This window comes from Periplaneta americana, chromosome 13, assembly GCF_040183065.1.
Source record: "Periplaneta americana isolate PAMFEO1 chromosome 13, P.americana_PAMFEO1_priV1, whole genome shotgun sequence".
Lineage (NCBI taxonomy): Eukaryota > Metazoa > Arthropoda > Insecta > Blattodea > Blattidae > Periplaneta > Periplaneta americana.
In genome coordinates this window covers 46,575,557-46,601,450 of record NC_091129.1, presented here as the reverse complement: position 1 = coordinate 46,601,450, position 25,894 = coordinate 46,575,557, and the positions used below count along the sequence as shown (strand labels likewise).

Here is a 25,894-nt window from a genome sequence, read left to right as displayed (position 1 = left end):
ACTAAATGTCACTTGTATCACTTTGCTTCTGAGTGCCTCATTTGTGAATGTACCTTATCTCTGCTTACATTTTGAATACCTTCCTACTCCAATTTTTTAATTATTTAATTGTTCTTGAGAATTATTCTTCAGTTTGTTGTATAGTAAAATTACCTATAGGAATTTTACATTAATCTTCACCCCTGCAGTGGCTGTGATCAGACCTCCAATCCAACACTCAGGTGGCCAGGGTTCGAGTCCGGGCCAAGTTTGGGATTTTTCATTTAAAAATCTATAGTGGCACTTGTGGCGGACAAGGTCAAAGTTGGTGTTTTCTCTTTAGGTGTGCCCCCATATTATGCACCTACGTCAATCCGTTATCATTTATTCATTTCGTCATCATTCCATAGCATTCCCCGATCTCCAGCTTGCGACGCACGGAGGGAGCTGGCCTAGGGACGAGACGGGTTGCCTGCTCGAAACCTGGATACGCAGCGAACCTTAGTGTAGTCGAGCGGTGATAAATTGTACTGGAATTCAAACTTCTTGTATGTAATCTGTACTGATTTTGCATGTGGTAAATTGCACTATGTTGTAAATTGCACTTCTTCTAATTTCATTAAGTTTTGCCCTACATTTTTGCCCGGTCTGTACACTCTCGACAATCGATACATTACCTTGCTTTAATTTGATAGGGTTTCTTTCCATGAACTACTTCATGAAGTAGGCTTTGCTGGGTATTGAAACTGATGTTTGTTTTTGAAGAGACTCCAGTCACTTCAGTTATGCGTACTATAACGGTCGGAATGTCTGTTGCAACGCTTGCTGCGCATTGAAACTGATGTTTGTTTTTGAACAGACTCCAGTCACTTCAGTTATGTGTACGATCGGAATGCCTATTGCTACTCTTGCTACTAGTGAGCGAGGAAGAGTTAGTCATTATTGACGATTTTAAATTTACAAAGATAGTGAACTTAAATCTGGTGAAGTGTAGTGCATGTGTACAGTTGTCAAAAGAAAAAGTGGCCGCTCTCCTGAAACAAAGTTCCCTTCGGGTATCTTCGCTACAATTCGGAGACAGGCTATGTTACATGTTGTTGGACCACGTTGCCTAATGTCTATAGTTATAATTGAAGTATTCTGCGTGTTATTCGATAGCGTAATGGTAGCGTTCAGGCCTCTTATTCGTGAGGCCCTGCGTTCGACTACAACCTCGTGCTTTTTATGTTCTTTTTTGTTCTGTTTTTGAGAGAGACAAACTATACATAATGGCTCCTTTCTCTTTTACGATTATTTTAGTAATTAACATCAGGTTCATTAATATATTATGCCATGACTTTATCATTATCAGGCCACGGATGTTCGGTACGTCTGTGTTCTCCGCGCGACTACGGCTTCAGTTGCTGGTAGTTTGCGTTGCAAGTGCACAGTGACAGTCACAACTAATAACAAAGCGGGCACATGCAAATACAGCATACGGACGAGGTAACCGAGTCATGGCGAAGCCAATTACATTCAAAGAAGTGCAGGTAAGCGGACGTTTTGAGAACTCACAACATACGTGTTATTAGAAGTGATGTTATAAAAGTTTAACAATACTACTTTGAAATGTAGGTGAATTGTTTCGTGGAGGAATTTGGAGGAGGTGAAATATTTTCTTCGAATGGAGAATTTATAATTTGTAGATTGTGCCGCACACAAACTAGAGGCTGGAAACGAGCATTCATTGAAAGACGTTGCAACACAAAAAAACATAAGGCAAGTGTAGCTTTATTGGAGCAGGAAGTAAACAAAGTTCCATCTACTTCTCTCTCAAGTCGGAAGTCTACATTTTTTCGGGACGTCTGTGAGATGATGGTGGAGGCCAACATTCCATTCCATAAAGTACAGAATGTTTTTTTAAGAACTTCATAGAAAAATATACAGAAAAACAACTTCCTTCCGAATCAACTCTTCGCAAAAACTATCTGCCAGATTGTTATGTAGATGTTTTAAATCAAATAAGGAAAGCGGTAGGAAATAATAAGATTTGGGTTTCTGTGGACGAAACGACTGATGAAACAGGGCGATTTGTAGCACATGTCGTTGTCGGAACATTGAGTCCTGATGGACCTGGTGAAAAGTGTTTGTTAACCGCAGAGGTACTTGATAAAGTGAATCATGCATCCATTGTAACACTATTTGAAAACTCAATGTCTCTTTTATGGCCAGACAGAGTTAAATGTGAAAATATCCTCTTGCTAGTCACCGATGGCGCTGCTTACATGATGAAAGCAGGCAGACAAATAAAATTAAGCTACCCTAACATCTGTCACATGACTTGTCTTGCTCATTGTCTTCACAGAGTAGCCGAGACTGTGAGGAGTTCCTATCCAGATGTGAGCCGGTTCATATCAAATATGAAAAAAATATTTTTAAAGGCACCTACTAGGTTACAAGTATTTAAAAATATAGCGCCAGAAATTCCCTTACCTCCAAAGCCAATCATAACACGTTGGGGTACTTGGTTGGATGCTGCAAGCTACTATGCAAAATACTACGAAAAAATAGTAGACGTGTTAGCAGTGCTCAATAGTGAGGATTGTTCTTCAGTTGCCATAGCTAAAGAGTTAGTGTCGGAACAGCTAAGAGGTCACATTATGTATATTGAACAGAAGTTCAAGGATTTGTCAAAATATATTAAGCTGTTGGAAACAAGTGCCATGGAAATATCTAAGTCTCTTAAAGTAGTACAAGACTTGTCCACAGCCCTAGATCAAGTCAGAGAGGGGCCCGCCCAAGCAGTGACACAAAAAATTGAAAACAATTATTGACAAAAATGTTGGATATTCTGATCTTTGCCAAATACGTGATCAGCTAGCATGTACTGAAAATCAAACACATAACAGTGACAGTGAATACATTCAGTATTTTAAGTTTGCACCCGTCACGTCTTGTGACGTGGAAAGAAGTTTTTCGCGCTTAAAATCGTTTCTAACTGACAATCGAAAAAGTTTTCAATTCGAAAACCTTCGAATGTACATAGTCATACACTGTAATAAAATGTACAGAGCCCACCATTAAATTCAATGTATTTCCCAAGTCAATAATAAAATATATGTTGTTCTGACTGAAGTCACTTTTCAAGCGGATCTGACAGTACCTCCTTTACGGAAGCGGGGTTGGAATGAGTTTATGTTGACATTGAAGTCGGTTACTTGCGTACGTCCAGCAACACATGTTTCCATGGTCCGGGCCTTGATCATTATGATATTGTGGCTGCAAATGGAAAGAAAAAAGATTTTATTCTCAATAAAAATATCTTTCTTGGCATAAACAAAACAAATTTACTGGCGTCGGCCTTAAAACATTCAATCAATTAAGCGTTCAAAAAACAAAACAAAAAGCCACAATTCAATATTTAGTCTATCTTCCTCTTATCTCGATCATCTTGCAGTCGAGTGGGCATGGAATCGACTAGTCTTTGCAAATAGCGACTGTTCTTAGACACGATATTCCAGGCATTCTGAACATACACACATAAGTGTTCTGTCCATGGGCAGGTCTTTCATTGCAAACCCAGCAATCTCCAATCTTTCCTATTTTCTGCCTTCCTCTTAGTCTCCGCATATGATCCACATTTCCTAATGTCGTCTATTATTCTTTTCAACCAGAGACCCAACCAGTTACTTTTTATCTTTCTAATCAGTTTCAGCATCATTCTTTCTTCACTCACTTTTTCAAACACAATTTTATTTCTTATTCTGTCTGTCCACTTCACACGCACTGTTCTTCTCCACATCTACATTTCAAATGCTTCAATTCGTTTCTCTTCATTTCGTCGTAATGTCCATGTTCCTTCCCCATACAATGCCACACTTCACACAAAGCACTTCAGTAGTCTCTTCCTTAGTTCTTTTTCCAGAGGCCCGCAGAATATCCTTCTTCTTCTATTAAAAGCTTCCTTTGTTCATGTTTGCAGTTTTTCATGGGAAGGATAGGCCTAAATGCGGTAACATCCCGTTGCTTTCCGCACACCACTATCTCTTTCGCATCTTATTAAATTCCAGGGGGCCCAAGCGTGGAGATGAGGAGAGTGGATTCGACTAATTGGGCCCTCCGGACTTCACCGAAAGTCATGGCAAGGGTTAAATATTAATTCTATCGGGATATTTGTCCCGATCAGAGACCGGGAAATCTCAATTAGCCTTTGCCTCCCGCATCATGTACTAGCTTCTACGAATCACCAGAAAATCTTAGAGTGTGATTGGGCCAATTTTTCCGAAAATGTTTCCACACTTTTGCCCTCGTAGCTCAGCGGACGAACATCGGAATTTAGATGTCTACGTCTCAGGTTCAATTCCTCGTTACTCCTTTTCATTTTATTGTGGTTCAAGATAGTATAATGTAATAATACAAAAAGAAAAACTAATACCAGTATCATCCAACTGGATTTTTCCAAACCTAATATTAAATTTATGTTATTTATATCGCTAAAGAACAATTACAATATAAATAACTTGAATATTATTTATACAGTATCACTAAAGAATGATAACAGAATATAAATGATAAATATCGGTTTCTTTAATTAACGTAGGATATTATATAATACGTATTTAATTATCTAAATAAAATAACCTATTTTACAAAGAGAGATGTTTATTTGTGTTATAATAATTACTTACATAAAATACATATTATTTATATTGCGAAAGAACAATAACGTTATAAATAACTTGAATATTATTTTATAATGCTAATGAAGGAAAACAGAATATAAATGATAACTTGAATATTATTTATATCGCTAAAGAACGATAACAGAATATAAAAAACGTGAATATTATTCATATCGGAATTTCACAGATTTATTACACATGTACTTAAGAAATTGTAGAAGAATAGTAATTAGTAACAGCGTCCTATTTATTCTTCTTGGAGCCAAATTTGTAACTTTTAAAATTGTGGTTACTATGTTGAAGTGTATGTGTTGTAACGGATGCTTGATTTGTTATGTATGTGAGTCAGTTATGGGATGCTTGATATCGTCGCAATGTCGTAATTATAGTTTGATTGTGTTTGTGTGACTATTGTGTATTTATTTATGATGTATGGTACGGAAAGCTGCATATTTGTATTATAGATGGCTTACGTATGTGTGTTGCTAATGTTTTTGTATGTTTCAAATTGATACCTGATATTTGTTTTGCAATCGCAATGCCTAATTTACGGATTGTTTATGTTTTGTATACATCGCGTAAGCTAATTTAATTTTCTTTTCTATTTCTCTTTATGCTTATCTTTTTTTTGTGTATGAAACTATAGCCCTAACATACATATGTCAAATAGAGCTAACCCCCATTGGAGATACAATAATAATTACTATTATTCATATCGTTATAAAACGATAACAGAATCCAAATGACGACTTGAATTTTATTCATTTCCCTAAAGAACTATAACAAAATATAAATAACGTGATATCCATAAAGAGCGATAACTGAATATAAATGATAATTTGAATAGCATTTACATCGCTAAAGAACGATTAAAAAATACAATGAAAACTTGAAGAAGGCCCGAACCCACAACCTTTGAATCATTAAACAAGCACTCTACCGCTGGTCTACGAGGCGCAGGTATGGAACACTTTCATAGTTACGGAACTACTTGTACAAGCACATGCATCGTGTAACATCGCCGCGACCCGAAGTGGACTTTGAAAATATTCGCTGTTCACGAGTGCGGCCACTATTTTGTTTGACAGCTGTACATTCCGAAAGTGTAATGCGAAAATGTATACGGTTCTGATTACCTGGAAGAAAAAATTGATCGATTCAGATTCATAAAAAGTACATGATATAGCTTTGTCAAAGTACTGTACAGTATTAGTGTTGAACAAGTGTTTGATAATAGACACGCATAAAGTACAGTAGACCTATTAGTGTTTAACAATCAGCACACATAAACTGAAGTGTTAGTATAGTCTATGCAACAAATATCAGCTCATAGCTTCAGTGCAGTTTGTATCTTCTACTCCACTGTCATTCAGTACAGTTTACATGCTAAAACATTCTGATGGGGGCAGATAAAAAAGTTAAATTTTTTTCTTCCAGCCTGTTAATCGAAAAATCGAAAAAAAAATCGAAAAATCGAAGGAGAATTGGGAGGAAAATTTAAAAGGTACGCAAAACGCGTCCTTGCAAGGGGTTGGGGGCTATACAAAACTAAATATGTGAGCTCCAAGCCTGTTGGCCACTAGTCTCACTCCGGGTTACGCTGCTCCCCTGAAGGAGCTCTAGAAAATTTTGAAGGGGAAGCCGAAATTGGACGTAACCTCTTAGGTACCACATATGCCTGTTAATGTCACTCGACCGCAATTTATTACGAGGCCGTCTAGAAAGTGATTTTCCCCGGAGAAATTTACATGAGAATAGCACAATTGCATAGAAAGATTTATATGGAACAGATACAGCAATCAATGTTGCGCTATTTGTCAAAATGTCCCCCACTTGAATTGAGATATTTGTCATACCATGGGATCAATTTTTGTATCCTTGTGTCGTAGAAGTCAGCCGCCTGGGCTCGAACCAGCGTTTCACAGCCATCTGCAGTTCTCTGTCGATCCCATGATATGACAAATATCTTAGTTCCGGTGGGGAATATGTTGAAAAATAGCTCAACAATTGCTGTGTCTCTCCCAATAAATGTTTCCAATAAAATTATGTTTTCTCTCTGTTAACGGCCCCTGGCGAACTTATATTTTACGGCCCTCGTAACTGCGGTCGAGCAGCCAAAATTTGTATAAGCACTTCTTTTGACATTATTAACGTAGGGAAAGAAAAAAAATAACTTTTTTATCCGTCCCCATCATAATGTTTACTTGTAAGTGATTAACGGACCGGTTTCTTTGCAGTGCAGTTCACTATTTTACAGTGTAATTTACAATCACCCGTGTAATCAGCCGGTGTGGGTTTTGGAATTCGTTTAGCGCAATAGACCGTAACAGTCGCAGTGTTGCGTCATAGTGCCTCCCCCGTAAATTCCATTGTATTACAAATCATACACTAATCCTCCCACTATATTGTATACATTTATGCAGGAAAATTTTTCAATTACTTCCCTATTCCAATTTTATGAAGGAATTACTTGACTGGGGTACACCTTTACTCCGCTTTACATTCCGTGTACTGGCTATGACGGTACACATGCATTATATTCTTCGTTCAACGGACACAATTACAATTATCACAGAACACATATATAAGGCGGAAAGCTAAACGGGACCGCTTGTCGAAAAATTTAAGATTTATAGTTTATATTATTTTGAAATACAGCATTAAATTCTGAAAAATTTCATACCAAATTCAGATTTCTAATTAATAAGTTGAGTGACTTATGGCAGTTTGAATATTTGTTACGAAAATGACGTGTTTTGAGACAAGTTTTAAAGTTTTACATTGACACTATCAATATAATTTTACATATTTAAGAAACTTTTAAATAGATATGAGCTTGAACATGACAAACTAAGCTATAATACTCGACAAAATACCGAATTCGATATTTTCGACCCTAACCATCCATTTTGTTTGCACTGAAAATTGTACTTCTCCGACAATAGGTCCCTTTTCACTTTCCGCCTCACATACATTAAATTGTATTGCTCTGTGAAATTGATTATTAATATCATTTATAACTTGTGTAATTTGTTCCGGTAAAAAAGTAATGGAAAACAGATCTGGAACGATATCAAGACATTTTGTCAATATCCAGTTGCATGGCTAACAAATAAGGAAATACAACTAATGAAATATTTCTTCAATTAGTGAAGCTATTCTTTGACGATGAAATGGTACCATATTATTACGGCTCATAAAATTTAGCCAATCCGACCAGCATGCGGTACGTAGATGGTCAAAACCAAATAGCAATGGAAGGTAGGATACGTATTAATAGATCTCAATATTATGTTTCATAGAAATATTTTTTATGCTGCATATTCTAGACATAGATTTTATGAATTCGTTCCTTATCGAAGATGAAATTGCTACAAGGATTTAATTCCAATCTAAGAAACAAATGGAAGTTTTGCACATCCGCCTTCTGCTTTCAATTCCAGCAACACTAATTTCCAGGCAGCCATTGACAGTAGATAATCAATCGTGTAATTTAATAGAAGATATCTAATTCGTGTAAAATGTAGTGTTGTATTGAGATGTGGCATCTTTGTAAAGTTTCCTTCTCCTGTGTTCCTAATTCACAAGGTTCTGTTGGCAAAGACGGAAGATTGTCTGAGATAAATCACTTCTGCCTTGGAACAAGGAAATAGACTTATCAAAGACTTAATTTCTCCAATAATAGGTATTTACGAGAGAATGATTTTCACAAGTGTTCTACTTGCACAAAGAAATGAAGCGGGGATTGACTTCGGCTGGAACACTTAAAAACAATATGTCAGAATTCCCCCCCCCAAAAAAAAAAGCAATGTATGCAATCCAAAAACTTTTTTTTTCTGGGTTTGAATTCCATTTTCCCAAGAAGAACAAGGCTGTGATACTTCTAAGTTCCGAACTCCAATTGTGGTAGTGAAATATAAGCTTATTAACATAGCATAATCCTACAATAGAGTAACGCAAATGGCGCAGTTGATACGTTGAGCAAAATGTTGAGTGAATACTATTCCATTGACACCACCAAATAATAGCTCTCCTTGAGGGGAAGGACCTACAGGAAATCTCTTTTCTCGTATTATTTTAAGTAAAGCCTCTACTTCCTTAACACAGTTTCACATCAATGTATGAAGCCACTTAAATACAACATTTTTATTTCTGCCTTTTATGGTAGGCTACAGTTACAGATATAAAAATTACAATAAGTGTAGTATTATAAAGAAAACTATATCTCTGCTCTCAAGAATATCACGCAATCACAAATCTTTTCATAAATGAAAACTAAAAGACTACTGATCAGTTTTGATTCATGATTTTTAGAAATTATAATTTTTACATTCTCAATATGGATCTCCAGATATTGTAGTTCAAATTGAAACCTGTAGATTGGAATGGTTGGGACTTTAGGAGTGAGAAGATGTAGGCGGAAGGCTGTGGTTAGGCAGGATTGGAACAAAATCCTAAGGGAGGCCAAGGCTAAACTGCAAGGGCCGTTTTGCCAAAGAAGCAGAAGAAGAATGAATTTTTTCATTTTTATTTTTATTTTGAATTTTTATGAAAAGAAAGAAAAATTGCACGTCTATTTTCAACTTATTTTTTAATTTGCAAATTGACAATTTCCTCTTACAAAATTATTTATCTATATGTGTGAATATGGCATGAAAATTTTATTCAATTATCCCTATTATTGACCGAGACATTACATATTAAATGTCGAAAGTTGTAAAGTAAACAATCTCCGGATATTCAACGGAGAAGTTGACCACAAAGTAAAGGAACTATAGAGTAGAGGCTATTTAAAATTGGCGTAAAAGCAATTAATTTCTTCCTAACGACCTTGATATTTCGCTCAGATGAAGTGATTACCATGAAGTATTTTCAGCTAAAAATAAAAAAAAAAAAACAATAATTTTGTTGCATATTTGGTCATTTCTTTAGGTCCTTCCCATTAATGTTCATGGGTATGTTATATATAGAAGTAATAAATTCGTAGGATAAACATTGGTAATTTCGTAACAATTTCATGAAAATTAATTTAAAATGCAAATGTGTAAATATATCCTTATTCCAATTTTTTCATCTAAAAGACTATAATTTGCTGTACAAGTCTGGAGACATAAACGATTGGACACGTTCTTGAACAAGGGCCAAAAACCACTTTTACAACTTAAGCTAAAAGGTTGGTTATTTCGTGATAACCTTGGTAATTTCTTGATATTGCATTGATAATTACGTGAGAGGTAAAAGAATTGTGGAAAAATTCATTAAAGTCAAATGCAATTCTCATTTATTGTTAGAAGCCTTCAAACATAGTAATTCCGTCTAATATTCATATCAAGAAAACATAGAAATACATATCAACACATAATAAGAATTAAATCAAAGTAAAAATTAAAATTGAAATGGGATCTTCTTTGCCCTGAAAGGGTGAACACTTTTGTTACGGACTAGGGTAACTCCTAGTAATTACTAGGGTAACTCAAAAAAGTAATGCATAATATTTGTTTAAAATTTATACTTTTATCCTACAACTTTGCTATTTTCACAGAATGTATATGCATCCTTTAGGAACAAAATGTCACTTTTCCACATAATCCCCGTCCTTTCAACTGCCTTACGTAACCTAGGAACGAGGGCCTGTAGACCAGCACGGTAAAAGTCTGTACCAACACGTCTGAGCCACTAGATAGCAGCGTGCACAAGGGAGTCATCTTCTAACCTCGTTCCGCGAAGGGATCCTTCAGTTTACCAAAGAGATGGTAATCGCACGGTGCCAGTGCAGGATTGTAAGGCGGTTGTTTCAGTGTTGTCTATCCGAATTTTCTGATCTGGTCTGTGGTCTTGTGACTGACATATGGCTGTGTGTTGTCATGCAATAGCAGAACATCCAGCTTCTCCCGATGTCGTCGAACACGATTCAGTCGAGCTTGCAGTTTCTTGAGAGTTGCAACATACGCGTCAGAATTAATGGTTCCGTGTGGCATGATGTCCACAAGCAAGAGTCTTTCTGAATCGAAAAACACAGTAGCCATAACTTTTCCTGCCGAAGGTGTACTTTTGAATTTCTATTTCTTTGGTGAATTTGCATGATGTCACCCCATTGTCTGCCTCTGTTTCCGGTCCAGAAAGGTGGAGCCATGTTTCATCTTCTGTCGCAGTTCTTGGATGTAAGTCATCTAGCACTTATCATTGGCACTTAGCATGATAAGAAATCAAACAGAAGCTACACTGAACTCATTGCGTCTCCCTTTTCCTTTTTGTTATCATATCTTATCTTCAGATTTCTAAAATTCGTATTGTAATACAATTTTTAAAATAGTATAAAATGTAACGCTTAATGCTCAACAAAATTTCGCCTCAAACATTTAAGATTTCTATCAGTAAAGCTAAGCCTATATGGCGACTACAGATGTATGTAAAATTCCAAAAACATTTCCTAAAATTCCATGGAGATACAACAAATCTTTGTACCAAATATCATATGCTTATCTTTAGTAATAAGCCTGTAATGTAATTACAAACATCCACAAAATTTGTACGCCTGAGATGTCGACGCTAACTTGCTCTCTCCAAACATAAAAGCTCACTGAAGCAGCTACAATAGTCATACAAAACGCAGCTGTTTGTTTCTGGAAACTGAACAACATATGCAATCCCTTGGAGGAAATTTGGATCTCGTAACACCATTGGTTAGTTCACGAAAGAGCAAAGAAAAAGCATCACGAAATAACCACTGCCACGAAATTACCAATGTTTACCCTACATAATACGAGTAGTTATAAAAAATTTTGAATCTTAATTGAATCGGTCATTGCAGAAAGGGGATAAGTCATATAATCTTACTTTTGAGATAATCAATAAAAAGTGTTTTATTCTTCCAATACTGGAGTAATCATTATAAATATTTTTTCTTACTTTGTTTATGAATAGCGAAGTATAATACATGTTAGACATCTGACATCTCAAACACTTTTGTTTAAAGTTTTTTAATCGAACCATAACTTATCCCCTTTCTACAAGTAATTTTTAAATATAAAAGAAAAATATATAATTTACAATTTTGGGCTAATGTAATATTTGAAAAAAACTAAATGTTAATAATTACAGTGATAATGATGTTTTTGTGTGTAATTACTGCATTACTGTCACCATTTACATAATTATTTTTACATTTTAATCATTATTCCTACTACAGAAATGTACCAATATGTGATTTTATATCACAGTTTTAAATCAAAACTCTACTTTTAAACTAATATTTAAAAACCTCATATAGGAGAGCACAATAAAAATACACTTTTGTTTCAATTGTTATAGAATGTATTTTTAAACGCTGGAAGCCACGTCATTTGTAGATTCCTTGTCACAAGGTGGCCAGTTCAGGATCTCTTCGTAAAAGAAAGTGTGTTCCAATGGAATGTATTGCCTCACTATCGATACCTCTCGAAGTTTTTTTTTTTTTTTTCGTATTAATGGGAATTTTCCCATTGTATGCTTTTTGTAGACATTACTATGCGTCCAGAACCTGGTTTTTTCATACAGAATCTGTGTTTTCTCATTTCACTACCAATGAACAAACTGGCAGTCATACATCCTGGATCATCTTTAGAGTAAACAAATTCACTGAATTGTGCTGAAGAAAACACATTCTTATCTCTCCCTTTCTTCCTCAGTGTGTCTAATGAGCAGGTGGTTTTCTTGTAATACTCTGGCCACCAGTATTTAAAATTCAAAATATCGTCAGTAGTAACTGATTATACAGAAAATCTGTTGTTTGTGTTTGCCTGGTGGATCAAGGTATTGTATTGGTCTGGCACATAGTATACCCTGTCTGTCTTCCTTAGTTTGCGCTTCACTACACCAAAGTTGCGGTCACAGGGAAGAAATGAATGGCCTCGTTGTGGAAAATAATGAGTGATTTTGTTAAATCTCTCCATTTGGGTCAGTGCAAGCAACAATCGAATTAAGGTATGATTTTTATTTTGCCCTCCACAGTTATCAGAGAAAAGATACAATTCCTTGACTGAAGAAGGGACATTATTTTCAATGTAGTTCAGAAGGAACACACTTCATTTGAAGATTTGTGGCCTATACCTTTATGATAGGAATAGAAGTGCGCCGATTTATTTATTTATTTATTTATTTATTTATTTATTTATTTATTTATTTATTTATTTATTTATTTATTTATTTATTTATTTATTTATTTATTTATTTATTTATTTATTTATTTATTTATTTATTTATTTAAATTCAAATATACAGAATAAAGAAATATAATTACAAAAACAAACAAAGAGAAATACATATAAAATAATACAAGCAATATAAAAAGAAGATACAGTAGTATTAACAAAATTTGAGACCAAATGAGCAGCGCTCGTGCTCGGTCGCAGTTCAGATATAATATTAAAATAAAAAAATAATAATATAAATAAATAAGTAAAATAAAATAGGAACTAAAATATAATTACAGCGGCAATGGAGTTATATAATATTAACACTAGAGAAGAATAATATCGCACGTGAAAAGTAGGATTAATATATATTTCAAAATTATGGAATACAAATATAATATAGGTTGATTAATTCATACACATAGGCTATAAATTTATTTAATCAAATTGAAGATATTAACACGTTTGTAATTTTCTTGTTATATGTTAGTGGGTTACATGTTAGAAGTTCTGGGTGTAATTTAGTTAATGCATTGTACAACCGAGGGCCAAAATTTATGCTATGCTTTAGACCAGCAGATGTGAGACATTTAAGTTCTACTAATGTTGAATTAATATTTCGTCTTGTGTCATAATTGTGTGTCTGTATTGATATTGTGAACGTTGAAAATTGATGAATCAAAGTTGCGTCTAAACAAACAATGAGTAGTTTCTTATCCACATTGTTCTCCTGGGGCCTGTTTCACAATGTTTACAATCTTTGTAAATTGTAAAGTTTGCTTGTAAATTGTAAACTTCTGTTTCACAATCTTTGTTTGTAATGTTGAACTTTACAAAGGAAATCAAATCTTTACAAATTAAATTTTGCTCACTTTACAAGTATTCTGTTTCACAATGAAGAGTAATTTTACATACATGTAAATTTTACTTGTAAAATTAGCACATTTTCTACAATACCTCTGAGATGTGTAAAGTTTGCTATTGCAACAAATTATGAATAAATACAATAAAGAAACACTTATTAAATTAATTTTTGAGTAACTGGATAATATTAAGAATTAAACTAAAGCAGTTTTGATGTTATTAAGGAGTTCTAATGACTCAGACGAAGATATTGAATTTAGGCCTAATCAAACGAAGACGTATACGTAAAATTCTCAAGAATTAATAACACGTTCGTATCATTGTATGATTTTAATGAAAGTTTTCGAATGAGTCCCGCGCTATACTTCAGAATACCGCGTAAGTATTTATATACGAAGACTGTATTTAATAAATACTCGCACTTAATAAAGAAGTTCCCTCCACCAAAAATAAATAATTCAATAATGCAATAGCGACACTACAATACTACTACTACAATAGCGGTATTCTGAAGTCGTTTCGAGTCCCGTTTCGCTGGAATCTGTCCTACAAGATATGAGACATCATACATCCAACATCCAAAAGAGAAAAGTGATTCCCTAGTCTCAAAGCGAGAACTGTATTTTTGCATTGGCTGCAGTCAGTTCCGTAGGTTAGCAGATAAGCACGGAATTTCTAAGATATCAGTGTGCAAAAGTGCGCACAGGATAGTTGATGTTGTTAAAAGAGTTAAATTCGGGGCAGGTTTTTGATCACCAAAATGTTATTTACAATAGCACAGAATTTTTATGCTGCTGATGGGATCACTAATGTTTGTGAGGTTAGGGATGAAACATTAATAAATACTGATGGATCAACACAAAAAATTAACCTGATTTTGTGTTTAGACATCGTAATTATTTTATCAATTGCATATTTGTACGTAGACCAAATCTGTTATTTACTTATTTGACTGAATTGTGTGGTAACTTTGGTCATTTAAGTAATAGACGTATTGGTATGCTCGACCAATCACATCACATGAAACTCCATTGTCGCCAATATATAAAAATCTAAATACCTTTAATTTTTTTAACAATACTTTATATTTTCTGTTAGTGAAATATGAATCAGCAAGCTTAGAATAATCTATTTTAGTACAAAATATAAACATATGTATCAATAGTAGTAAAAATACAGCGACTTAGCTCTGCTCCTTAGCGATTTTTGTACACTGTCGTTGGCGATATTGTGTAACCAATAATGCGTATTTGTAAATTTCTTTAGCTGATTTTGTAAAGTTCGTCAGACTTTACAAACTAATAAAATAGCATTGTGAAACACAATTTACAAGCATTTGTAATTTTTTACTTGTTATTTGTATATTGTTAATTTGTAATTTGTAAGGATTGAGAAACGGGCCCCTGGTCGTACGGGCTGCTACAAACTACCCAATGGTATTGCCGTTCCAGTGCCTTCAGTTTATTTTTCTTATTTACATTTCTGCGGTAGTTAATTTCATTGCGTTCACGTTTTCCACTACTAACACAGTTTTCTTCACCTGGATCACTTATCTGTCATTTTCCTTATCAGCTGATGGGAGCGTAAATTATTAGATCCGCGGCACTCAGTTGCGTCACGTCGTCAGTCAGTGCAGAAAGAAGGTGTCGCTGACTTGTCCCCTTTCTGCAATGACTGCGCTGCCTATACTACTCTGCTTTGCGTTGAAAATGAGCAAATTTGTCCCATTTCTGTATGGAAATGTGTGTCTAGGTCTGGAGAAAGCAATGGCACTCTTAACTCATTTTCGCGTTTTTCATTACTTATCCCCTTTCTGCAATGACCGATTCAATTATGAAACTCCAAAAATATCTTAAGAAATATAATCTAACTTCCGCTAGGAAAAGAACTCATCAGACCTCACATGAAATAGAGATTAAGATATCAGATCGAAGTAAGTGTGAACATAATAAACTTAATGAAAGATGGAAGCTCAAATATACCACCGCAGTAGAATACAAATGACGGGGAGTGACAGGCTAAATGGGATTTAGGGCTTGAGGGAGTGACAGGCTTGAGGGGGCGTGGCCAAAGTATGGCGTCATTATGGGCGTGGACAAAGTATGACGTCAGAAGTGGGTGGGGCCAAAGTATGACGTCAGAAGTGGGCGGGGTTTAAAGTATGACGTCATGGAGGGGGTGGGGGGCTTAAAGTATGACGTAGGAAAGGGGCGTAACTTAAATTACGTCATAAGAGTTCAAGGTTAAAGTGTGACGTAATGCGGGTATGTAATGGCATGACACGTTTATCTCCTCAATGTGGGGGGCTTAAATTATGACGTAGGAAAGGAGCGTAACGTCATAAATGGCAATCTAAGAGTTCAAGGTTAAAGTGTGACGTCATGCAGGTATGTAATGGCATGACAAGTTCATACATGTTTATCTCCTGAATGTTGCTATGTGTGCAAATATAATGCTGAGTCATCCTGCTATGTATGCAAGGTCACATCCGGCGAGTGTCCAAGAATTAATCTATCACAATTAAACACATACATTCTTTTTCTTAAGATTCTAATGTAATGGTAATTTAATTGATTGGGGAATGTGTGTTGGAATGTGGGACATAAATGGATAAAAAATTAATCTAGCACACTTGTAAATTAAACAGGATGTGGCTGAAGTTGGAAATGGGGGAGGGGGGTAATAATTTTAAATACACACGGCATAACTTAAAGTGTAACGTCATTCACAAGTGCTGGTTGGGGCGTAACGTAATAATTTGAATTACATATGTTCATACAAGTTTGTATAGTTGAAATACACAAGTTCATACATGTCTGAGATTTCATGTACACAATGATGTGATTATACGTGCAAATATTATGCAATCTCACATCCGGTGATGCAATTGCTGAGTAATAATAAAAGCATATTTTTGAAGCAACGTGTCATATTACACAAATATTGCATGATGCAAATAATATGCAAGCTATTAATTCACATCCGGTGAAGACGCAAGTGCTGAATAATGGCCAGCTGTCCAATGGATGTCCTGAAACTGGTTGTACTTTAAGCCAATTGTTGAGTAATTGATAAAAAATATTAAGATTCTAATGTACTGGTAATTGAATTGATAAATAGTAATGGGAAATGGAAATTGGAATGCGGGAATTATTGATGTCGTAAATGGTTGCACTTTAAGCCAATTTATAAAAAAATTAATCCAGCACACTTGTACATTAAACACATACATTCTTCTCATATTATTATTATTCCAGTGTAATACATTTTTAGTGCTTTGTTTAGCGTATTTAATTTAAGCCATACAATATTACCACGTGTTATATTACACAAATATTGCATGATGCTAATAATATGCAAGCTGTTAATTCACATCCGGTGAAGACGCAAGTGCTGAATAATGGCTACTTTATTATTATTATTAATATTATTATTATTTCTTATTATTATTATTATTATTATTATTATTATTATTATTATTATTATTATGGTTCCAATTTAATACATTTTGAAGTAACATATATTGGATTGATTAATACTTTAATACATTTTGAAGTAACATTTATTGGATTTATTTTAAGCCATATATTATTACCGAAGCACTTCGTAATAGAGTAATTGCTTCTTCATCTTCTTCTTCCTCTCATTATTATTATTATTATTATTCGTCATAAAGAAGATTAAAGTGTGACGTTATAAATTTGAAATTGAAGTTGGAAATGGGTGAGGCTGTTTATAATTTGAAATACATACAGCATAACTTAAAGTGTGATGTTATAAATTTGTAATTGAAGTTGGAAATGGGGGGGGGGTATTTGATAAAATTCTAATGTAATAGTAATTTAATTGATAAATAGTAATGGGTAAGGGAAATTTGCAAGTGTTAATTGAAATTGGAATGGAGGAATTATTGATGGCGTAAATGGTTGTACTTTAAGCCAATTTATAAAAAAATTAATCTAGCACACTTGTAAATTAAACACATACATTCTTCTCATATTATTCCAATGTAATACATTTTGAAGTAAAATTGAGTGGTTTGTTTAGCGTATTTAATACATTATTACCAACATTAAATTCATCAGAATGTGACATTATTATGATTTAGAGCAGTAATTGTAGCAGATAAATCAATGTAGATGTATATGTTGTGTAATGTTATTACATATGCATAAGTGTGCAAATATTATGCAAGCTTGCTGAATCACTTCCGGCGACGATGCAATTGCTGAGTAATGATAAAAATATGTTTTTGAAGCACCTGGAACGTGTTATATTACACAAATATTGCATGATGTAAATAATATGCAAGCTGTTAATTGACATCCGGCGTCTTATGTTACACAAATATTGTATTGATTACAAGTAAATAATAGCTATCTGCTATGTGTGAAAATATTATGCAAGGTTGCTAATTTTACATCCGACGGTGAAATTGCTGAGTAATGATAAAAAACATGTTTTTGATAATGACTTTGGAGGTAATATGGCTGGATGATGAGGTGAATTATTTAGAAGTGTAATGAAAGAAGTATTGCAGTTTGGAATAATTGACATTGAACAAGTTTAGACAGCAGTGGGAGGGGGGGGCAAGATGATGAATAATACGCTCGAATTTATACAACTATTACACTATCACATATTTTATAAAAGATCTTTGTCAAAAAAAAATTTGGTAGTGTAATAGCAGCCATAGCGTTAATAATGTCTCACAATATTTATTTTTAATTTTAATTTAGATGATACTGCATCTCCAGTCTCGGTTTGAGCTGAAGAAGAAGAAATCGCACAATTTAAATGCTCTGAGTGTAAAAAACAGTGACCATGATGAAGCGTGGTGAATGTTAAGCTTGATTATGAAGAATGTTCGAATTGTAATAAATGTTCTTTTTGGAAATAGTTTTGCACTGTAATTTCTTCTATGTCTTAACCATCCATTTCCATCCCACATAACCAAAGGGTTGGGTTCGTTTAGAGAATTAACCTATAACACTTTCCTTTCAAATATTAGTAATCCTTTTCCAATATTAAGAATTGGTATATAGGTTTTCAAATATTAATAATCCTTAAGAATTGGTGTATAAGTTGATATTATTCTACCAGAATATAACATAATTCCAGTGGTAGCTTATTGATTTGGGAGTGGTGGATTTGAAATGTTTGTATGATAAAACCTGAGGATGATTGAGAGAATGTCAATGATTAAACTGAATCTAGTCATTGGGGATGGGGATGTGCTTGGTAAAAGAAAATAGTAACAACATAAAATTATGCCTATATATATATTTATTCATAAAAAGAAATACAATGCACTGAGTACTGAAATATATTTTCAGTTAGTGAATCCCAATTGTGATAATGTTTTCACCAAAATTGAAGAAGTAATACATTTTGAGTGGATTGTTTAGTGTATTTAATTTAAGCCATACATTATTACCCACATTAAATTCATCAGAATGTGACATTATTATTATTATTATTATTATTATTATTATTATTATTATTATTATTATTAGCCATATATTATTAGCGAAAGTATGATTTAGAGCAGTTCGTAATATCCACTTAAATTCCAGAGTAGTATAATATTATACTGTATTAAGTGGATCATAAAGAAAGTGAAATTCTAAAGTAAGAGATTGAGTATGACATAAGTTGGAATTTATATCGATCCTATGTGATGCAAGCCTGCATTAACATCCCGTGATTGTTTGACGACCACCTGCGATGTATTATATTACACAAATACTGTATGCACATAATAGCTATTTACTATTTTCAACAAATATTATGCTAGCTTGCAATACAGCATGTCGTTGCAATAACGCAACAGCATGTCGTTGCTATAACGCAACAGAATGTCGTTGCAATAACGCAACAGCATGTCGTTGCAATAACGCTACAGCATGTCGTTGCAATAACGCACAGAATGTCGTTGCAATAACGCAACAGCATGTCGTTGCAATAACGCAACCGCATCTCGTTGCAATAACGCAACAGCATGTCGTTGCAATAACGCAACAGCATGACGTTGGAATAACGCAACAGCATGTCGTTGCAATAACGCAACAGCATGTCGTTGCAATAACGCAACAGCATGTCGTTGCAATAACGCAACAGCATGTCGTTGCAATAACGCAACAGCATGTCGTTGCAATAACGCAACAGCATGTCGTTGCAATAACGCAACAGCATGTTGTTGCAATAACGCAACAGCATGTCGTTGCAATAACGCTACAGCATGTCGTTGCAATAACGCAACAGCATCTCGTTGCAATAACGCAACAGCATCTCGTTGCAATAACGCAACAGCATCTCGTTGCAATAACGCAACAGCATGTCGTTGCAATAACGCAACAGCATGTAGTTGCAATAACGCAACAGCATGACGTTGCAATAACGCAACAGCATGTCGTTGCAATAACGCAACAGCATGTCGTTGCAATAATGCTCGTTGCAATAACGCAACAGCATGTCGTTGCAATAACGCAACAGCATGACGTTGCAATAACGCAACAGCATGTCTTTGCAATAACGCAACAGCATGTCGTTGCAATAACGCAACAGCATGTCGTTGCAATAACGCAACATCATGTCGTTGCAATAACGCAAAAGCATGTCGTTGCAATAACGCAACAGCATGATGTTGCAATAACGCAACAGCATGTCGTTGCAATAACGCAACAGCACGTCGTTGCAATAACGCAACAGCATATCGTTGCTATAACACAACAGCATGATGCGTAATCTTGCAACATATACGTTACAACGACATGCTGTTGCGTTATTGCAACGTCATGCTGTATTGCAATCTAGCATAATATTTGTTGAAAATAGTAAATAGCTATTATGTGCATACAGTATTTGTGTAATATAATACATCGCAGGTGGTCGTCAAACAATCACGGGATGTTAATGCAGGCTTGCATCACATAGCATCAATATAAATTCCAACTTATGTCATACTCAATCTCTTTCTTTAGAATTTCACTTTCTTTATAATCCACTTAATACAGTATAATATTATACTACTCTGGAATTTAAGTGGATATTACGAACTGCTCTAAATCATACTTTCGCTAATAATATATGGCTAATAATAATAATAATAATAATAATAATAATAATAATAATAATAATGTCACATTCTGATGAATTTAATGTGGGTAATAATGTATGGCTTAAATTAAATACACTAAACAATCCACTCAAAATGTATTACTTCTTCAATTTTGGTGAAAACATTATCACAATTGGGATTCACTAACTGAAAATATATTTCAGTACTCAGTGCATTGTATTTCTTTTTATGAATAAATATATATATAGGCATAATTTTATGTTGTTACTATTTTCTTTTACCAAGCACATCCCCATCCCCAATGACTAGATTCAGTTTAATCATTGACATTCTCTCAATCATCCTCAGGTTTTATCATACAAACATTTCAAATCCACCACTCCCAAATCAATAAGCTACCACTGGAATTATGTTATATTCTGGTAGAATAATATCAACTTATACACCAATTCTTAAGGATTATTAATATTTGAAAACCTATATACCAATTCTTAATATTGGAAAAGGATTACTAATATTTGAAAGGAAAGTGTTATAGGTTAATTCTCTAAACGAACCCAACCCTTTGGTTATGTGGGATGGAAATGGATGGTTAAGACATAGAAGAAATTACAGTGCAAAACTATTTCCAAAAAGAACATTTATTACAATTCGAACATTCTTCATAATCAAGCTTAACATTCACCACGCTTCATCATGGTCACTGTTTTTTACACTCAGAGCATTTAAATTGTGCGATTTCTTCTTCTTCAGCTCAAACCGAGACTGGAGATGCAGTATCATCTAAATTAAAATTAAAAATAAATATTGTGAGACATTATTAACGCTATGGCTGCTATTACACTACCAAATTTTTTTTTGACAAAGATCTTTTATAAAATATGTGATAGTGTAATAGTTGTATAAATTCGAGCGTATTATTCATCATCTTGCCCCCCCCTCCCACTGCTGTCTAAACTTGTTCAATGTCAATTATTCCAAACTGCAATACTTCTTTCATTACACTTCTAAATAATTCACCTCATCATCCAGCCATATTACCTCCAAAGTCATTATCAAAAACATGTTTTTTATCATTACTCAGCAATTTCACCGTCGGATGTAAAATTAGCAACCTTGCATAATATTTTCACACATAGCAGATAGCTATTATTTACTTGTAATCAATACAATATTTGTGTAACATAAGACGCCGGATGTCAATTAACAGCTTGCATATTATTTACATCATGCAATATTTGTGTAATATAACACGTTCCAGGTGCTTCAAAAACATATTTTTATCATTACTCAGCAATTGCATCGTCGCCGGAAGTGATTCAGCAAGCTTGCATAATATTTGCACACTTATGCATATGTAATAACATTACACAACATATACATCTACATTGATTTATCTGCTACAATTACTGCTCTAAATCATAATAATGTCACATTCTGATGAATTTAATGTTGGTAATAATGTATTAAATACGCTAAACAAACCACTCAATTTTACTTCAAAATGTATTACATTGGAATAATATGAGAAGAATGTATGTGTTTAATTTACAAGTGTGCTAGATTAATTTTTTTATAAATTGGCTTAAAGTACAACCATTTACGCCATCAATAATTCCTCCATTCCAATTTCAATTAACACTTGCAAATTTCCCTTACCCATTACTATTTATCAATTAAATTACTATTACATTAGAATTTTATCAAATTCCCCCCCATTTCCAACTTCAATTACAAATTTATAACATCACACTTTAAGTTATGCCGTATGTATTTCAAATTATAAACAGCCTCACCCATTTCCAACTTCAATTACAAAATTTATAACGTCACACTTTAATATTCTTTATGACGAATAATAATAATAATGAGAAGAAGAAGAAGAAGAAGAAGAAGAAGAAGCAATTACTCTATTACGAAGTGCTTCGGTAATAATATATGGCTTAAAATAAATCCAATATATGTTACTTCTAAATGTAATAAATTATTAATCAATCCAATAAATGTTACTTCAAAATGTATTAAATTGGAACAATAATAATAATAATAATAATAATAATAATAATAATAATAATAATAATAATAATGTGGCCATTATTCAGCACTTGCGTCTTCACCGGATGTGAATTAACAGCTGGCATATTATTAGCATCATGCAATATTTGTGTAATATTACACGTGGTAATATTGTATTTATTTATTGCGCTCTGAATCTTTTCAACATATTGGCGCTTGATAAATAAACTGCGACAATTCAGTATTATGTAATCTTGAAGAAACAAAAATAACACGCATACGAATCTTATATTCGTTTACGATAAAAGATAAATTTATATTTACGTATTAGTAATCGAACTCAAGCGTATTGTTCTAGTTCTAAGAACCAAAATTTCTTCGTTTTTGTCTTTAAAACACGCAGAAAAATATATTTATATTTAAAATATATCAAATTTAAAAACTTGCAAACGTTTCTACAAATAGAAAACAGTGAATTCAGCATTAATTCAAGAAGTAAACATAGGTAGAGAAGTTATTGATTTTTAAATAGTGAAATAAATTTTGGTTAAAGACAAGACTTTTACGCGTCCCCTCAAAAATTATGGGACGCCGAACATGTTCATAAAAAGGGGACTGTCCCGTTTCTTACGTGACGTTTGGTAACTTAATAGTAGAGCGCAACCGTTCGGCGACAAATATCGTTCAGGTAACAAGAGTGGTAAGCACAATAAGCCTCAGACAACGGTGCAGGCCATCGTTAAAATGGGAAAAAGAAGAGAATTGGAAGAGGATAAGTTGCTGAGGAAAGCTTCAAGGATAGGTAAGCTTAATAGTAGAGCGCAACAGTTCTATTACAAATATCGTTCACATAATAAAGAGTGGTAAGCACAATAAGCCTCAAACAACGGTGCAAGCCATCGTTAAAAGGGGAAAAAGATGAGAATTGGAAGAGGATAAGTTGCTGAGGAAAGCTTCAAGACTAGGTAAGCTTAATAGTAGAGCGCAACAGTTCTACTACAAATATCGTTCAGATATCAAGAGTGGTAAGCACAATATGCATCTGACAACGGTGCAAGCCATCGTTAAAAGGGGAAAAAGAAGAGAATTGGAAGAGGATAAGTTGCTGAGGAAAGCTTCAAGACTAGGTAAGCTTAATAGTAGAGCGCAACAGTTCTACTACAAATATCGTTCAGATAATAAAGAGTGGTAAGCACAATATGCCTCAAACAACGGTGCAAGCCATCGTTAAAAGGCGAAAATGAAGAGAATTAGAAGAGGATAAGTTGCTGAGGAAAGCTTCAAGGATAGGTAAGCTTAATAGTAGAGCGCAACAGTTATATTACAAATGTCGTTCACATAATAAAGAGTGGTAAGCACAATAAGCCTCAAACAACGGTGCAAGCCATCGTTAAAAGGGGAAAAAGATGAGAATTGGAAGAGGATAAGTTGCTGAGGAAAGCTTCAAGAATAGGTAAGCTTAATAGTAGAGCGCAACAGTTCTACTACAAATATCGTTGAGATAACAAGAGTGGTATGCACAATATGCCTCAAACAACGGTGCAAGCCATCGTTAAAAGGGGAAAAAGAAGAGACTTGGAAGAGGATAAGTTGCTGAGGAAAGCTTCAAGAATAGCAGATTTCTAATAGAATTGTTTACATATTTGCAGGTGAAGGATATTGGTGGCAACGTGACGATGGCTATAGGAACCGCAGCCCTTGGACGAGTAGAAGACACAGTAAAATTCTTAAAAGGCGCTCTAGAAGCAATCCACAACTTTCAGACTACAGGCTTCAATAAACTCAACAACATATTAGATGGGATGTCAAGCCTTATAAGCAATTTGATATATGAAGTGTCAGGACACACTGTTACTCTTCCAAGCACTTCCGCTATGACAACAAAGGCAAACTAGCCGCTTAATTGTAAGGAGTGTATTTGTGAACATTAAATGAAATTTAATGTGATAAATAAATATTCCAAATACATGCGTTAATAAGCGTGACAGTTTTTTCAACTTGAATTAATTAACTTTATAAAATGCTTACTTACTATTTAAAAATTCTTTCTAACCTTTGTCCTGCTTCCTAATTACATTGCACAGATTTTATTATCGAATGCTTATTGCAAATTTACTAATGAAATTTATAAGAATAACTTTACAGGCCGTGAAATTTACTGTTTGGTAACAAATATCGATTCAGGTACACATCATCCAGGTCCGGCTGATTCAAATTACGAATCAGATTGGGAAATCTGTAGCCTTCTCCTTTCAATTTCATCTGTAAGTCACATCCTGTTGCATCCTCAGTCGAACTGAAACTATTGGATCATGATAGACGAAGTTGAAATGAATGAAGGGTAAATGAATCCGAGGCCCGACACCGTTACCTGTATTTTTTTTTTTTTCAATTTTGGTTATAAAGGTATTTATTGTTTAATCAACTGTCCGAAGACAGGTATGAACCTCACAAGTGATACCAAAAAGGCACCACTTATGAGGTAACTAGCCCAGGAGATGATGGGATAGAGTGGCCAGTTCCTTTCTCCCTCCATTACATACATCGCCGACTAGCTACATACCACACTGGTCAGACAAACAATTATTCTTCCTCTGACACATCGTCAAATAAGATGTACTGCCTGATAATATATGTACTGCACATATCAGCCAGAACCTCAATCACAGGATATTAGAGGGAATAACCTCTAAAAAGATACAACCAAGTAACTTGTCCCTACCAGAATTAGAGGGGTGATGTAAATTGCCTCCAAGAGGGCTGTTTACATTTTTATATAGGTACGTAAATTGCTACTTGTTTACCAGATATATATTTAAATTTGCTTCTGTTTACTAGAGATGTTGTACGTAAATTTCTTCCCATTTGTATAGGACGTCGAAACTTCAAATCCGACTCTGAGCGCCGAAATGACGTGTTAATGGACGTCGTTTCGCTATTCATACGCGAAGGTATACACGTACATCTTTCTGTGTGTTTCTGATCGTTCGAAGTGGACGTGGAATCTATGCCGAGTGGAAATGAGCCCATCAAACCTTATTTTTTAGAATATAACACCATATAAAAAATGCTGTTACAGGACTGTTATTTGGTTCTAGACGAACAATTTCACAAAATTTTTC

At 34.3% G+C, this 25,894-nt stretch overlaps 1 protein-coding gene across 2 annotated transcripts in view; it reads left to right on the top strand.

The window, feature by feature from the left end:
• The window catches only part of LOC138711848 (uncharacterized), a 48,893-nt gene extending 24,136 nt beyond the window's left edge, over positions 1-24,757 (top strand). For both annotated transcript variants that reach the window (XM_069843110.1, XM_069843111.1), the window contains exon 3: positions 24,422-24,757. In XM_069843110.1, the coding sequence (XP_069699211.1) occupies positions 24,422-24,667 (246 nt within the window). In that variant the 3' untranslated portion in view covers positions 24,668-24,757. The remainder of the gene's footprint in view (positions 1-24,421) is intronic.
• The last annotated feature ends 1,137 nt before the right edge of the window (positions 24,758-25,894 follow it).